The 16,692-nt window shown below is 47.6% G+C and overlaps 1 protein-coding gene across 4 annotated transcripts in view; it reads right to left on the reverse strand.

The window, feature by feature from the left end:
• The window catches only part of MYH10 (myosin heavy chain 10), a 147,397-nt gene that overhangs the window by 2,042 nt on the left and 128,663 nt on the right, over positions 1 to 16,692 (reverse strand). For all 4 annotated transcript variants that reach the window (XM_077253530.1, XM_077253532.1, XM_077253531.1 and 1 more), the window contains 21 exons: positions 14,854 to 14,962; positions 14,637 to 14,768; positions 14,318 to 14,524; positions 14,040 to 14,177; positions 12,238 to 12,361; positions 11,979 to 12,150; positions 11,614 to 11,826; positions 11,001 to 11,145; positions 10,692 to 10,898; positions 6,085 to 6,189; positions 5,299 to 5,451; positions 4,942 to 5,190; positions 4,635 to 4,847; positions 4,337 to 4,549; positions 4,097 to 4,258; positions 3,888 to 4,016; positions 3,715 to 3,803; positions 3,475 to 3,598; positions 1,313 to 1,521; positions 1,115 to 1,223; positions 856 to 1,028 (listed from right to left, as the gene is read on the reverse strand). In XM_077253530.1, coding sequence (XP_077109645.1) covers positions 856 to 1,028; positions 1,115 to 1,223; positions 1,313 to 1,521; positions 3,475 to 3,598; positions 3,715 to 3,803; positions 3,888 to 4,016; positions 4,097 to 4,258; positions 4,337 to 4,549; positions 4,635 to 4,847; positions 4,942 to 5,190; positions 5,299 to 5,451; positions 6,085 to 6,189; positions 10,692 to 10,898; positions 11,001 to 11,145; positions 11,614 to 11,826; positions 11,979 to 12,150; positions 12,238 to 12,361; positions 14,040 to 14,177; positions 14,318 to 14,524; positions 14,637 to 14,768; positions 14,854 to 14,962 — 3,375 coding nt within the window. The remainder of the gene's footprint in view (positions 1 to 855; positions 1,029 to 1,114; positions 1,224 to 1,312; positions 1,522 to 3,474; positions 3,599 to 3,714; positions 3,804 to 3,887; positions 4,017 to 4,096; positions 4,259 to 4,336; positions 4,550 to 4,634; positions 4,848 to 4,941; positions 5,191 to 5,298; positions 5,452 to 6,084; positions 6,190 to 10,691; positions 10,899 to 11,000; positions 11,146 to 11,613; positions 11,827 to 11,978; positions 12,151 to 12,237; positions 12,362 to 14,039; positions 14,178 to 14,317; positions 14,525 to 14,636; positions 14,769 to 14,853; positions 14,963 to 16,692) is intronic.

Consider the following 16,692-nt stretch of genomic DNA (forward strand, 5'->3'; position numbering starts at 1 on the left):
TGTGTGTGTGGGGCTGCTTTACACTATGAGGTGGTCTGCATTATACTGTATCGAAGAAAATCTATTCCCATCATTGTTCCTCAGCCGCCGTAAACAGGCCGGAAAACAAGCGTCGAACGACTTCAATATTGTCGATCATGCTCATTTAATGGCCTGACCTCAGCGCATTTAAATACAACAGAAATGTTTCTGTCCGATGGTGAAATATGTTAGCAATTGGGGCCCCACTTTGTCTAAAACCAGCCCAGCCTACAGGAATAGCATGAGAGTGTACACTGAATGTGTGCTCATGTTCAGTGGGCTCCTGTCAGTGCAGACATTCAAAGACAGGGATTTAATTCAGGCAGGACTCGTTCTGGGAAACTGGGTGCTGTCAATTAAACTAAAGGGATGCTGATTGAGAGGATGGAATGGTGCACCGAGGAGCCCAAGGCTCCAGCAGAGGGTGCATCGAGGAGCCCTAGGCCCCAGCAAAGGGTACACCAAGGAGTCCTATGCAACACTGAAGGGTACACCAAGGAGTCCTATGCAACACTGAAGGGTGTACCGAGGAGCCATCACTTGCATATAAACTAAAAAATTCTGAAATCTTAAGTTAAGTTTGTTAAGTTTAAAATTGGGAGTGACAGACTCCCCATAAGAACACTTACTGTAGCTACTTCATCAACTGGTGTCCAACAGCCCCTTATCACACATTTTAAAATACAAATAAGGTCCCTATGAGCCAAAAAGGCGTATTAAATGGGAGAGTTGAGTTGGTTTATACTCTTTATAGTTACCACAACACCTATTTTGCAGTCATGGCCTCATCAATATCAAGGCAGGACAACCCCTTTACTGAGCCCTTTTGCCCACCTGAGCCTGTTCTTCAGGGTGGACACTTCACGGATCAGACCCTCATTGGCCTCCGATGCGTCATCCAGCTCCCGCTGCAACTTGCGCCTGGAAGCATTTGCACGAGTGGCTTCCTCTTCCGCTTCTTCCAGCTGCCTCTTCAGTTGTTTCATGCGTACGTTGGCTTTTTCCATCTGTATAAGAATTAGCCAGAAATTTATTTCAGTAGTGCCCTATAGGTTTTAAACCTAATCATTGTGATTCACATCTGGACCCGGACCTGTTCTTTGTACTGGTCCGCATGTCGCCGTTCATCTTCCACTTGCATGAACACTTCCTTTAGCTTCTTCTCTGTCCTGCGCACCAGCTTGTTAGATGCTGCTCGCTCTCTGAAGGGAGAGGCAGAACACAGGTCACCACGTGTTATGGACAAGTCTTTCTTTAGACCGACGCACAACCACCTCACTCGGATACTTACTTGGCCTCCTGTTCCAGCTGCTCCTCCAGCTGTGCAATCTTTGATTCAAGGGTGGCAATAGTGGCTTTAAATTTGGACTTCACAGTTCCCTCCAGCTCCTGGAGTTTGGCTTTCAGCTCCTTGTTTTGACGCTCTAGTTGCTGCCGAGCATTTTCACTCTTTTGGGCTGAGCTGCGCTCCCCGGAAAGCTCAGCGTTGAGTGTGTCCACCTAGGGATGGAAATGTTTATAAAAGAATGTAAAGGAAAATACAAACAGCTCACCATAGGTCTAATGTGGATGATGGAGCATCTAAGACAGACAGTGGCATGGTCGAGCATTAGCCAATAAAGAAGGGGGGATGTTTATCGAGCTCAATCCAGTTTTTGGGGGGCAATAAAAAAGAAAAGTTTTGGTACTCCCGGTAATTTCGCGTTATCAGACTTTATAGGAATCAAAGAAACCATAGGTTAGTTGCTGCCACCTGGAGGCTGACACCAAGAATAGATCTCAGAAAATATTCAGCGCCCCCCTCAACAGTCTACCTTTGGCAGTTGACACCCAGCTAATCAGTTAGTGCAATAGCAGTATGTTATAGATGTGATTGCAAATCTATAAGAAGTCTCATAATTAACAAAAACTTTGCAATGTAACAAGTTACCTTTACATGACCCCCATGCAGCTGACCCCCTCTCCTTTGGAAACAGGGTAAGGAAAATCCTAATGGCTAGCAGATGTGAGGCCAATCTTCGCTTGAATGCACAAGAATGCGGCGAAGGACAAATTTACGACCGGGTAGCAATAAGAGCTTTGCCTAACTTCTAGAAATTATGAAGTGAGGTTTTATGGACTGCGTCAATATAATCGGAAAGTCATTTTTGAAAATATGATAAGCTAATGCAAAGCATGATTTCACGTCGCTGACAAGATGGATGACAATATCTATGCCAAGTCTCCTATTTACGAACAGATAAATTTGTGATAGGAAAGATCATAGTAATATCTCCCACCAGGGAGCTCCAGGGGCAAAGATATCGTAAAATGTTGGTAATCTCATAATTTTCTAAGACACACCAAATAGTTTTCTGAAGTCCAGCCCTGTTAGGATTCACCAGAGGGGAGGTATGTGGGTGTAATTTGTGTTAATAAAAAGCCAATACCAATAATGATAGCTTAAAATGTTCCCTCCTTTCTCTTCCTATAACTTGATGTTTTATTGCACATAATACATATATTTTATGATTTATTGATGCAGATATTGTCCTGTTTATTCTTTTTTTGTATCCTTGCAATTGAAAATGATATAGTCCTTCAATAATAATTTAAATTTGAAAAAAGCCAATGCCCACTATGTTAATTGCCAGGAAGTTACTGTACATTGCAGTGTAGGATTCATCCATGTTTCACTGCAGTTCGTCCTCTATAAATCATGTTGACATGCTGACCCATAGAAGCGCAAGCACAGTGCAAAATGGCCGTCGTTTGCTCCTGCTCGCATGAGCTCCTTTCCTCACTCCCCCGGCCATGAAGTTTTTATATGAAGATTGAATAAACATTGCCAACTTTTAGATCGGTGAGTGCCTTCTTTTTTCTTGCCTGTACTATTGGAATCGTCTGCTTCATTCTGAAGAGCACCCGATCTGAGCATATGTGGCTGGCAGTGTAATGACTGTTGATTAACACCTGGCTCCAGGAGTGGAGTGGCCTTAGCTTTGTTCAGACAGTGCCATTTTTTGGTCGATGGAATACCTTTCTATTTTATGTCAGTGTATCTGCTGTATTGTTTTTTACGGGGAGGGAGAAAGGGAGACAACTTTTTCTAAGAAGTATCTTTATTGTCAGCTTCCAGATGGCAGCATATTACCCATCGTTTTTGTGTCCGTCAGCCCCCCCCCCCCGAAGCGCCCAAGAAAATGTATTTTATCAACATGTTTCAAACACTAGATATGTCTCCTTATCCCTAGAGCTCTACTTGCACTTTCATCCTTTATCCTAGTGTTGGGAATGTTTGAGTGTAATGCTTTGGCCTAGTGAGCAATGAAGACAATAAGATAAGCACAGATATTTACATGGCCTCCAATTAATTCAAATTGTCTTCTATGCAGAACAATAAAGTAGTATCATTAAGTCGTACTATAATCCCCCTGCCACGGCCATAATTTGGGCCCAAGCTTATACTCCCACCTGGAGAGTGGTTTTGCGGAATCGATCATTCAGAAGCTCCATGTTGCTTTGCTCCTCTTCCAGCTCTTCCTCAAGTTGGGCGATTCTAGCTTCCAAACGCCTCTTCTCATCCAGGAGGGCAGACCTGTCAGTGATAAAGACAATTTTATACCCCACGGACACTCAGACCTGTAATCACGACCAAGCTCCTTCCTATTCTGAAGGCTAAACCTGAAAAAACTGAACGTTAGAACCACTCACTTTCCTGAGGTGCTGTTTGAGATCTCATCGGCCAGCTCATCCCTCTCCTGTTCAGCATGACGTCTGGATCGCTCAGAAGCTGCGAGTTCCTGTGGATATTAGTAATAACACTGTTGACCCTATAACTAGTGAAGCACATCTGTAATATTGGCCACATCATGGTGACGAATTACCTCTTGGAGTTGGAGAATTTCTGCCTCTAGATTCTTCAACTTCTTCTCATTCTCCTTTGACTGAGTGAAGATGTCATCTCGAGAAGCTCTTGCCTCTTCAAGTTCCCGCTGGTAATCCTTCATTTGCCCCTAGTGAGATAGAGAAGATAATTAAAGCAACCCTTCATTTTCTAGCCTGGTGTTATGTCCATGTGACTACGTAACATTACCTGCAGTTTACGCAGCTGTTTAATTGCATCCTCCCGGCCCTTATTTGCCCCCTCCATTTGTGATTCCAGATCCTTCAAATCCATTTCCAACTTCTTCTTAGCGGCAACAGCCAGAGCTCGCTGCTTGCGTTCATCTTCCAGCTCGGCTTCCATTTCTCTCACCTTAGAGATGAAGAAATACATTCATGTTTATCTGGTCCTGGCAACTACAACTACCAAACCAATCTATATACCACTCACCTGCTTCACCAACATACGTTTCTTCTCTTCATTCTGCTCATCACGCGCCTGGAGGTCTCTTTCGAATTGCGCCTTCATGGCCTGCATGTTCACCTCCAACCTGAGCTTGGCATCTTCTGTGCCCTGAAGCTCATCCTCTAACTCTTCAAGCTGAGTCCTCATCTCCTCCACCTGCTGCTCAAGAGTGCGCTTAGACTTCTCCAACTCATGGACCTGCAAAAGCAAGCGGTGGTGAGATAGTGACTGTAACCCTGAAATCATACTACAAATATCAATTATGGCTGCCATCCGTGCTCACGTTCTTCCCGACATCATCTTTTGAGCTCATGAGATCCTCCATCTCAGCCCTGAGCTGCTTGTTCAGCCTCTCAAACTCATCTCGAGCCTCCAGTGCTTCTTCAAGGGATCTTGCCAGAGAGAGCGCCTTGGTCTCCTTCTCTCGAGCATCGGCCTCCGCTCTGTCACGTTCTTCGGCACATCGAGCAGAGATGTTTTTCTCTTCAGCGAGGAGCTGGAAGCAGTGACAAAGGATAAAAATGTCATAGTGGTTTAGTAGCCTACAGGGTGAAGGACATCCATCTACACGGTTGTGATTGAAAACCCACCTGGTCAAACTTCTTCTGCTTCTTCTCCAGGTTGGACACAATCTGCCTCTGGTGATCCAGGTCCACCATCAGATCATCCAGCTCTTGCTGAAGTCTGTTTTTGGTTTTCTCCAACTTCTCGTAGGCCAGTCCTTTTTCTTCTAAGCGCTGACCCACCAACTCCATATCTTTCAGCAGCTTCTTCTTGACCTCTTCCAGGCCCTCTATTGTGCCCACATCGTCTTCCACCTTTTTCTTGGAGTCTGTAAGCTAAGCAAGAAGAAAACAGCCAATTACGAGAACTGCAGAAACAGTAAAAGGGTACAAGACCAGACTACAGTGTGGTCCACTGATGTTCTACAAGGACTGAGGTCCTACCTGTGCCTGAAGGGAGAGGATCTGCTTCTCCAGGGCTTTCCTGGCCTCTTCCTCTTCCTCCTGCTGCTCTTGTAGATTGTTCTTCTCCTCTTCCAGCTGACGGATGCGGCTGCTGAGGTTCAACTTCTGTCGGGTCTCCTCCTGCAGCAGCTCCTACCGGGAGAAGAAAAGGTTAAACAACCTGAAGAGCAACTGATGGACAATTAATAGTCAGATTTAACTCTTTCCTGACACATACATCCTAGCTGTCAATGTCCCCCCATATGTACAACCCTAACTTTGTGCTGGCCTGATTCTCCGAACGTGACGGTCAGCTAAATAAAGAGCTCATGGTGTTTAGGTCCTGGAAGCTGAATCTGGGGAGCTTCCATTCTGTATATGGGCCATTGCCATAGAAACCTGCGATGTCATCGTGACATCATGGCCTTCCGAATGTGACATGAAGGAGAGTGGCAGGGTGAGAGGAAATAATCTGTGTCATCCAGAAATCCTCTGCATGCAGATCATTGCTAATATTACTATAAAGTGTTTATATTATTGAAAAAAAAATTATAATTATTAAAATATATATAATTTTTTTAAAATTTTGCTATTTTTCCTCTATATGAATAATACATTATTTGTTTTGGCAATAAAAAAAAAATCACAAAAATCTACGTAAAAAGAAAAAAAAAGTAATAAAGCAAACAAAAAAAATTTCTGTCATTATAAAAGGTGGAACTTTTCCGTGGCCATTTAAGCATCTGAAGATCCAGATATTCAAATTGTTAATTTCCATATTCCTACCTGTGTGTCCTGCAGCTGTGACTCCAGGCCGGCAACATCCTTCACCAGCTTAATACCCTTCTTCTCAGCTTCTTCCAGCAAACTTGAAACATTCTCCAACTCATTCTAAAATAAAAATGTCCAAATTATTACTGCTTACATCATTACAGCAGTTATATTCTTGTACATAGGGGCAGTATTATCTATATATCTATAATATAACGCTGGGAGCGTCACTCTGTCCGAAGCCTTTATAGACTGCGCAAGCGCCGGCGCAGTCTGGACCCCACAGAGTGACGCTCCCAGGAGATCGCGGTATGCGTAAGCGCTGAACGCACACCGCGATCTCCAACGGAGAATCAGGGACGAGCCAGGAGGGTGAGTATGCAATACTTACCTGTCCCGTTCCACCGACGCAATTCCGGGCCATGAATGTCCCCCTGCTCCCGGAAGCGGCGCCTGCGCAGTCCGCGCTTTCCGGCGCCATTTTCTTGAAGACACACTGCGTGTCTTCAAGAAAATGGCGCCGGAAAGCGCGGACGCCTGTGACGTTCAGTTCAGAGGGCGCGATGACGCGCTTAATGCGCGCCGCCCTATGACTGAACAGTCACAGCCAGAGGACCCGGAAGACGGAGCGGTGGAACGGGGGACAGGTAAATATAGCAAGTGCCGGGGGCCTGAGCTAGCGGCGACTCCGGCACCTGACGCCCACAGCGCGCCGGTGTCCCCGCCTGCTCAGGTCCCCAGCACAGCCGCCCGCACTCAGCACAGCCGCCCGCACTCAGCACAGCCGCCCGCACTCAGCACAGCCGCCCGCACTCAGCACAGCCGCCCGCACTCAGCACAGCCGCCCGCACTCAGCACAGCCGCCCGCACTCAGCACAGCCGCCCGCACTCAGCACAGCCGCCCGCACTCAGCACAGCCGCCCGCACTCAGCACAGCCGCCCGCACTCAGCACAGCCGCCCGCACTCAGCACAGCCGCCCGCACTCAGCACAGCCGCCCGCACTCAGCACAGCCGCCCGCACTCAGCACAGCCGCCCGCACTCAGCACAGCCGCCCGCACTCAGCACAGCCGCCCGCACTCAGCACAGCCGCCCGCACTCAGCACAGCCGCCCGCACTCAGCACAGCCGCCCGCACTCAGCACAGCCGCCCGCACTCAGCACAGCCGCCCGCACTCAGCACAGCCGCCCGCACTCAGCACAGCCGCCCGCACTCAGCACAGCCGCCCGCACTCAGCACAGCCGCCCGCACTCAGCACAGCCGCCCGCACTCAGCACAGCCGCCCGCACTCAGCACAGCCGCCCGCACTCAGCACAGCCGCCCGCACTCAGCACAGCCGCCCGCACTCAGCACAGCCGCCCGCACTCAGCACAGCCGCCCGCACTCAGCACAGCCGCCCGCACTCAGCACAGCCGCCCGCACTCAGCACAGCCGCCCGCACTCAGCACAGCCGCCCGCACTCAGCACAGCCGCCCGCACTCAGCACAGCCGCCCGCACTCAGCACAGCCGCCCGCACTCAGCACAGCCGCACTCGGGCAGTAGAGCCGGAGAGAGAAAGATGGGAGCAACATATGGCAGAATGGGTGCAGCACATTACAACAGAATGGGGGCACAGGATGGGAGCAGCACATGACAGAATGGGGGCACAGGATGCGAGCAGCACATGACAATGATTGCGCACGATGGGAGCAGCACATGACAGGATGGGGGTGCAGGATGGGAGCACATGACAGGATGGGGCGCAGGATGGGAGCAGCACATGACAGAATGGGGGCACAGGATGGGAGCAGCACATGACAGAATGGGGGCAGCACATGACAGGATGGGGGCACACACGACAGGATGGGGGCACACACGATAGGATGGGGGTGTAGGATGGAGCAGCATGACAGGATGGGGGCGCAGGATGGGAGCACATGACAGGATGGGGATGCAGGATGGAGCAGCACATGACAGGATGGGGGCGCAGGATGGGAGCACATGACAGGATGGGGATGCAGGATGGAGCAGCACATGACAGGATGGGAGAGCAAGATGAGAGCAGCACATACCAGGATGGAGGCCATATACCAATATAAATGCTCGCCAACCGGGCGTAGAACGGGTTCAATAGCTAGTATATATATATATATAATTGTCTGAGGGTTACTTCCGTCTTTCTGTCGGCAACTTCCGTCACGGAAATCCCACGTCTCTGATTGGTCTCGCCAGCTGCCTGTCATGGCTGCCGCGTCCAATCAGCGACGGGCACAGTCCGATTAGTCCCTCCCTACTCCCCTGCAGTCAGTGCCCGGCGCCCGCATACTCCCCTCCAGTCTGTCAGTCACCGCTCACACAGGGTTAATGCCAGCGGTAACGGACCGCGTTATGCCGCGGGTTACGCACTTCGTTAGCGCCGCTATTAACCCTGTGTGACCAAGTTTTTACTATTGATGCTGCCTATGCAGCATCAATAGTAAAAAGATCTAATGTTAAAAATACTAAAAAAAACAAAAAACCTGCTATTCTCACCTTCCGTAGTCCGACGATGCGCTCACGCCTGCAGGTTCCGGTGCTAAGGATGCTATGCGAGAAGGACCTGCCATGACGTCATGGTCATGTGACCGCGACATAATCACAGGTCCTGCGCTCATACCAACCCTGGGACCGGAAGCTGCCGCGTGCACCGCACACAGGCGACAGGACTACAAGGGGCCCTCGGAAGGTGAGTATAGGTTTATATTTTATATTTTAACCTGTGACATACGTGGCTGGGCAATATACTACGTAGCTGGGCAATATACTACATGGCTGGGCAATATACTACGTCGCTGGGCAATATACTACGTGGCTGGGCAATATACTACGTGGCTGGGCAATATACTACGTGGCTGGGCAATATACTACGTGGCTGGGCAATATACTACGTGGCTGGGCAATATACTACGTGGCTGGGCAATATACTACGTGGCTCTGTGCTGTATACTACGTGGCTCTGTGCTGTATACTACGTGGCTGGGCAATACACTACGTGGCTGGGCAATACACTACGTGGCTGGGCAATACACTACGTGGCTGGGCAATACACTACGTGGCTGGGCAATACACTACGTGGCTGGGCAATACACTACGTGGCTGGGCAATACACTACGTGGCTGGGCAATACACTACGTGGCTGGGCAATACACTACGTGGCTGGGCAATACACTACGTGGCTGGGCAATACACTACGTGGCTGGGCAATACACTACGTGGCTGGGCAATACACTACGTGGCTGGGCAATACACTACGTGGCTGGGCAATACACTACGTGGCTGGGCAATACACTACGTGGCTGGGCAATACACTACGTGGCTGGGCAATACACTACGTGGCTGGGCAATACACTACGTGGCTGGGCAATACACTACGTGGCTGGGCAATACACTACGTGGCTGGGCAATACACTACGTGGCTGGGCAATACACTACGTGGCTGGGCAATACACTACGTGGCTGGGCAATACACTACGTGGCTGGGCAATACACTACGTGGCTGGGCAATACACTACGTGGCTGGGCAATACACTACGTGGCTGGGCAATACACTACGTGGCTGGGCAATACACTACGTGGCTGGGCAATACACTACGTGGCTGGGCAATACACTACGTGGCTGGGCAATACACTACGTGGCTGGGCAATACACTACGTGGCTGGGCAATACACTACGTGGCTGGGCAATACACTACGTGGCTGGGCAATACACTACGTGGCTGGGCAATACACTACGTGGCTGGGCAATACACTACGTGGCTGGGCAATACACTACGTGGCTGGGCAATACACTACGTGGCTGGGCAATACACTACGTGGCTGGGCAATACACTACGTGGCTGGGCAATACACTACGTCGCTGGGCAATATACTACGTCGCTGGGCAATATACTATGTGGGCTGTGCAATATACTACGTGGCTGGGCAATATACTACGTCGCTGGGCAATATACTACGTCGCTGGGCAATATACTATGTGGGCTGTGCAATATACTACGTGGACATACATATTCTAGAATACCCGATGCGTTAGAATCGGGCCACCATCTAGCAGTAGTTATATTCTTGTACATAGGGGCAGTATTATAGCAGTTATATTCTTGTACATAGGGGCAGTATTATAGTAGTTATATTCTTGTACATAGGAGCAGTATTATAGTAGTTATATTCTTGTACATAGGGACAGTATTATAGTAGTTATATTCTTGTACATAGGGACAGTATTATAGTAGTTATATTCTTGTACATAGGAGCAGTATTATAGTAGTTATATTCTTGTACACAGGGGACAGTATTATAGTAGTTATATTCTTGTACATAGGGACAGTATTATAGTAGTTATATTCTTGTACATAGGGACAGTATTATAGTAGTTATATTCTTGTACATAGGGACAGTATTATAGTAGTTATATTCTTGTACTTAGGAGACAGTATTACAGCTGATATATTGTTGTACATAGGTGGTAGTATTGTATTAGTTATATTCTTGTATATAGAAGGCAGTATTATAGTAGTTATATTCTTGTACATATGGGACAGTATTACAGATATTTATACTTTTCTCCACTGAACAGAGGTTTACATCCTATAAGCTGGAGACAGTACCTGAAGCTTACTGGTCTTATCTCCCAGTTCTGCCCGCAGCCTATCCCCTTCTAACACTTTGGCATGCATCTCCTGCACTTGCGCCTCCAGCTTTTTTCTCTTGTGTTCGGACTCTGCTTTCTGCTGCTGCAGGACCTTCACTTCTCCAGCCATCTCCTTGTTATCAGACTCCAGGCTCTGCTTGTTCTTCTCTAGATTCACCTTAAACTGTGGTAAATGACAAGGCAAGTAGAACAATGTAGATTCTACATTCACAAGGTACATAGAAGACATTGCTCGGCCGGTTCGCCGGTGGCCACCTCCTCTTACCCTCTTAGCTTGCTCCAGTTGCTCAGACAGCTCCTCCAGGGCAGTGGCCTGCCGCTGCCTCATCTCTTGGATTTGGGCTTCATGGTTCTTGGTCTCCTCTTCGATGCTTTTCTTCAGTTCGGCCACCTCTTGCTCTCGTTTGGTCCTACAAGTGAAACATATTTTATTTTAAGTGACTGATCTGCTGTTGAAAAACAAAGGATTGCGGCAATTACGTGGGCTCTTCATTTTGTTAATTGACAGGGGCTGCAAAGGTTAGACCCCGATTACTGATTAAACATTAATGGACCATGCAGATGTTTGTTAATCATCGTAAAAGCTCCAACAAAAAAAAAAACACTTTAAAAGTTGTTTATTTTTTTACTTTTGCACATATTAAACCTTAATCATTTTTATAATGAAGTTTTCCAAGATCTCGAACACGCTTTATATTGCCGCTCTGTCTTTTAAAGATCTCTGCTTGCTGTTGGAAAATGGAGCAGAGGAGAAACACCAGCACTGACATGTCCATCAGACACAGGTGCAGGGCTTGTTACACTTCCGTCACGAGCCGCACAGTCCTATATAATACTGCTGACACCTCAGACAACGCCTGCATGCCCAGTGACGCTACCTCAGCTCCTGCTGGGCGGCCGTGGTGTCCAGAGTGTCCTCCAGCTCTGTTTTCAGGGCCTCCAGCTCCTCACTTAGGTCTCTCTTCTGTTTCTCAGCCTTGTTTCGGGAAGCCTTTTCTGACTCCAGGTCTTCCTGCAGTTCGGCGATCTGCGCCTGCAACTCCCGCACCAACTTCAGAGCGTTGTTCTTCTGAACCACTTCATCATCGCCTCTGACCAAAGAACAAGTGAAATAAGAGAATTATGAATCACATCCATGGAGAAGAGATTAAGACCTTAGTATGACAAAGGAGTATAGTAGGGTATTCTCCGGGTTGTGCACTATAGTGCGGTATACGTAGTGTATAGCCATCACTTATATCACCTTGCTAGCGCAGCCTGCAGCTCCTCCTCTTTTTTGGCCAGCTGCAGCTTAAGTTCTTCAATCTGTGCCTGAAGCTCAGCTATTTGGTCCTGTAGGTCGGTGGTCTCGCCATCGAGCTTTCGTTTTGCCTTTTCCAGCTCCTGACGGGTCTTTTCTTCCTTTTTCAACCTCTCTAAAGAAACAAAGCGGACAGGACGGTACATAAAAATGGAGAAGGGTTCTAAGACATGACGGTTCTATGAATCGAACAACATGGTACCTTCCAGGTCAGTGATCATCATCTCCTGCTTGTTCTTCAGCTTGGCCAGGTTCTTGGCTTTCTCCTCCTCCTCTGCAAGCTGTGCTGTGCATTCTGCAATCCTCTCGTCCATTGACTTTTTTTCCTGGATTTAAAAAAAAAACAAAAAAAACTTCATCAACTTCATAATTTTCCTATGCTTATCTAGCCCTGATCTTGAGTAAGGCTAGGGTCACATTGCGTTATGTGACCGCGTTTAACGGACTACGTTACACCGCGGCATAACGCGGTGTTAACGTAGTCCGTTAACGCCGCCATAGCCTGTAATGGTGAACGCGTCGCTAGCGCCCGCCCACATTGGGCGTGCGCTAGCGATGTGCCGTCATTTGAATGACGGCCCGCGAACGCTGCTTGCAGCGTTCGCGGTCCATTCCTCGCTAGCGCAGATCGTGAATCTGCGCTAGCGGGATCGGCTAACGCAATCCCTTTTGGGACATTGCGTTAGCGCAGTCCGTAGCGCTATGCGCTAAACGGACTGCCTTAACGCAATGTGACCCTAGCCTAACATGATGTATTAAGGTACCTTCACACTGAACAACTTAACAACGATAACGACAGCGATCCGTGATGTTGCAGCGTCCTGGATAGCGATATCGTTGTGTTTGACACGCAGCAGCGATCAGGATCCTGCTGTGACATCGTTGGTCGGAGCTAGAAGGCCAGCACCTTATTTCGTCGCTGGATCACCCGCTGACATCGCTGAATCGGTGTGTGTGACACCAATCCAGCGATGTCTTCACTGGTAACCAGGGTAAACATCGGGTTACTAAGCGCGGCCCTGCCCGATATTTACCCTGGTTACCATTGTAAATGAAAAAAAATCCAAACACTACATACATTCCGGTGTCTGTCGGGTCCCCCGGCGTCCGCTTTCCTGCACTGTGTCAGCGCCGGCCGGCCGTAAAGCAGAGCACAGCGGTGACGTCACCGCTCTGCTTTAGGGCCGGCGCTTACACAGTGCAGGGAAGCGGACGCCGGGGGATGCGACAGACACCGGAATGTAAGTATGTAGTGTTTGTTTTTTTTACATTTACACTGTAACCAGGGTAAACATCGGGTTACTAAGCGCGGTCCTGCGCTTAGTAACCCGATGTTTACCCTGGTTACCCGGGGACTTCGGCATCGTTGGTCGCTGGAGAGCTGTCTGTGTGACAGCTCTCCAGCGATCACACAACGACGAAACAGCGACGCTGCAGTGATCGGCATCGTTGTCTATATCGCTGCAGCGTCGCTTAATGTGACAGTACCTTTATACTCTGTTCACATCAAAAGCTGCATCCAGAACTCTGCTGACATCCAGTTTCACCCCCTCTGTAGTGTCCTCCAATGTAAGCTAAACACCGCAAGATTGTGACTGCAGATGTGGATATTACCTAGCTGAACTTTGTAATAACTAACCAATTTTGGTGTAAAAAAAAAAAAGTTAACAGTGTTGATTTTTCCCATAGTAGTGTATTGGGAACATTAACTTTACCACAATTTTAATGTTTTGCCCCTCTAGAAGCTGCAGTCTTGATTGTCTCTTTAGTTAAATACCTTAGATGCTATGATTACTATTAACCGCATCTTCTCAGGGGTTAAAATGCCAGGATTAGAGTCACCTCCAATCCCTGCAGTAAGACAGTGCGCACACCATCAAAGCTCCGAAATTGTACGTGCTGTTCCTTAAGATCAGTATAATAAAAATAAAATAGCTTTGGGTTCTCCCCAAACACATACAATTACAGAGTCTGAGCAATTACCCCTCTGTGTGATGCCCCCACCTTTATAAACTTGGAGTTCTGATCCTCCAGCAGCAGAATATCCTCCTCCATCTTCTTTATTTTGGCTTCTGCTGTCACTTTCTCCAGCTGTAGCTTCTGTCGAGCCGCTTCCTCCTCATCCAACTGTTCCTCTAGATCCTGTAACAGGGAAACAAGTAGTGCCCAAATTACTGGTGTGCCCTCGAATCCCAAGTGTGAGAAACTAATGAGCAGGAGAAACATCTCATGTGTGACTGGTGTGCCAGCATGAATGACGCTGGATCTTAGGGGATTCATACCTGGATGTGGGATTGCATCTTTTTCTTCTCATTCTGCAGGACTTGGTTCCTCTCCTCTTCTTCCTCCATACGGATCTCCAGATCTCTAAGGATCTCTTCCAGTTCTTGTTTCTTTACAGCGAGACGGGCCCTCATCTCCTCGGCCTCAGCAAACAGCTCAGTCTCAGCTTGAAGCTGCTCCGCGAGAATGTTCTTCTCCTCTACCAACTGAAGAGGACTTTGAATTAGAGGGAGGCAACTCCAATGTCCTAGTGACCCTACTATCACTGGACCATCATGGGCTTGATACTGTACAATCAGGTGACCCATCTTCACTTACCTGCTGGTGCTTCCTCTCCATCTCCACAAGTTCTCCCTCCACCTTACATTGCTTCTCCTTCACCTTCAACAGTTCTTCATCTTTGGCCAAAAGTTCTTCCTCTTGTCTGGTCACTTGAAGAAGTGGTTTTACCTACAAAAAATTGTCCTTGGGTGAATACAGGGTGGTCCTGGAGACCATGCTTGGGAGATAGAATGAACCTCAGTGCAGGACTCACCTTGGTGAACAGTCTCCACCATTGCCAGTGCCTAAGTTTCAGGTAAGCAGCACAGTTTCTCTGTAATACCTTCAGGGCGCTAAGCTGCTGCTGCTTCTTGGCAAAGGCCCTAAAGGAAGAAGGACCCACGAGTTTTATCAAGACAAGAATATTGAGTATTATTGAAATCCACCGCACTCCCTGTGTGGAATATCTTAGAAACAAAAGGATTTTTTGAAACTTGCTAATTTATTCAAATGTGACAGATCAAATAGTAGGCAGTACAAGCGACTCAGTGATTTGACGTTTCGACCCTCCCGGGTCTTACTCTAAAGTCGCACTTAATCCAGGATTTATGAGTGGCTCTTATGGTAACGAGGATGTTATCCCTGTAGTGTCAAGGGGCAGGTACAGTCTTTTTGATACCAAGTATGGCCTAATAGTTGATTTTTCTCTGAGTATGACCTTGCTGAGGAATAGCAGCCGTGTATCAGCGTCTTGCTGCTGTTTGCATATGCGATTCAAATAGAAAGTTGGTATGTCACTGGAGACAACCTTTTTTGCAGGTGCCAATGTATCAGCCTTAAATTGCTGGTAAGTTGTATGTGGTTTAATGGATTTGCCAGTTCTGGATAAAGCCTTGTAGAGGGGTAACAGCGGCGCCTCTGCGTCTTGCTGGTGGACATGTAGGCTTAATACCCTTAGTGGATGGGGGATAGCGCTCCTGCGTCCTGTGGGAAGGCATGCCTTCCCACAGGACGCAGGAGCGCTATCCCCCATTCACTAAGGGTATTAAGCCTACATGTCCACCAGCAAGACGCAGAGGCGCCGCTGTTACCCCTCTACAAGGCTTTATCCAGAACTGGCAAATCCATTAAACCACATACAACTTACCAGCAATTTAAGGCTGATACATTGGCACCTGCAAAAAAGGTTGTCTCCAGTGACATACCAACTTTCTATTTGAATCGCATATGCAAACAGCAGCAAGACGCTGATACACGGCTGCTATTCCTCAGCAAGGTCATACTCAGAGAAAAATCAACTATTAGGCCATACTTGGTATCAAAAAGACTGTACCTGCCCCTTGACACTACAGGGATAACATCCTCGTTACCATAAGAGCCACTCATAAATCCTGGATTAAGTGCGACTTTAGAGTAAGACCCGGGAGGGTCGAAACGTCAAATCACTGAGTCGCTTGTACTGCCTACTATTTGATATGTCACATTTGATTTTCTGTTTTTCACTTGAATAAATTAGCAAGTTTCAAAAAATCCTTTTGTTTCTAAGATATTCCACACAGGGAGTGCGGTGGATTTCAATAATACTGATACTAGACCTTACGGTCTGTCTCACCAGCACCCCGATCTAAATTTAGAGTGCAGGCCAAATTATATTTATAAGAATATTGAGTAAACATGTTGGTCCATATACAGTGGTGGCCAAATGATTTGAGACAGACATTTTGGTTTTCACAAAGTTTGCTTCTTCAGGTTTTACAGTAGCAATTTGCATTAACTCTAGAATATTAGGCAGAGTGATCAGGTGCATTTTAAATTATTTGCTGGCCATGAAAATTCATTTCATGACAAAAAAAACCCAAAAACATTTCCAGTGAATTTCAGCCAGAAAATCACCTGTTTATATATCATATCAGTGATCTTCTTCGTTAGCTCAGGAGAAAGTGTGAACAAGGACAAGGCAGCTGTTATCACTCTGTCCTGATGATTGAATTATAAGAGCAGACTGGTGCATTAAAAGGGGGCTAATGATTGAAATTATTGTCTTCTGGTAACCATGTTTACCATCAAGGACTCACTTGCATTTGTCATAGCTTTGCATTAAACAGGCTTTACA

Source organism: Ranitomeya variabilis, chromosome 4 (genome assembly GCF_051348905.1).
Source record: "Ranitomeya variabilis isolate aRanVar5 chromosome 4, aRanVar5.hap1, whole genome shotgun sequence".
NCBI lineage: Eukaryota > Metazoa > Chordata > Amphibia > Anura > Dendrobatidae > Ranitomeya > Ranitomeya variabilis.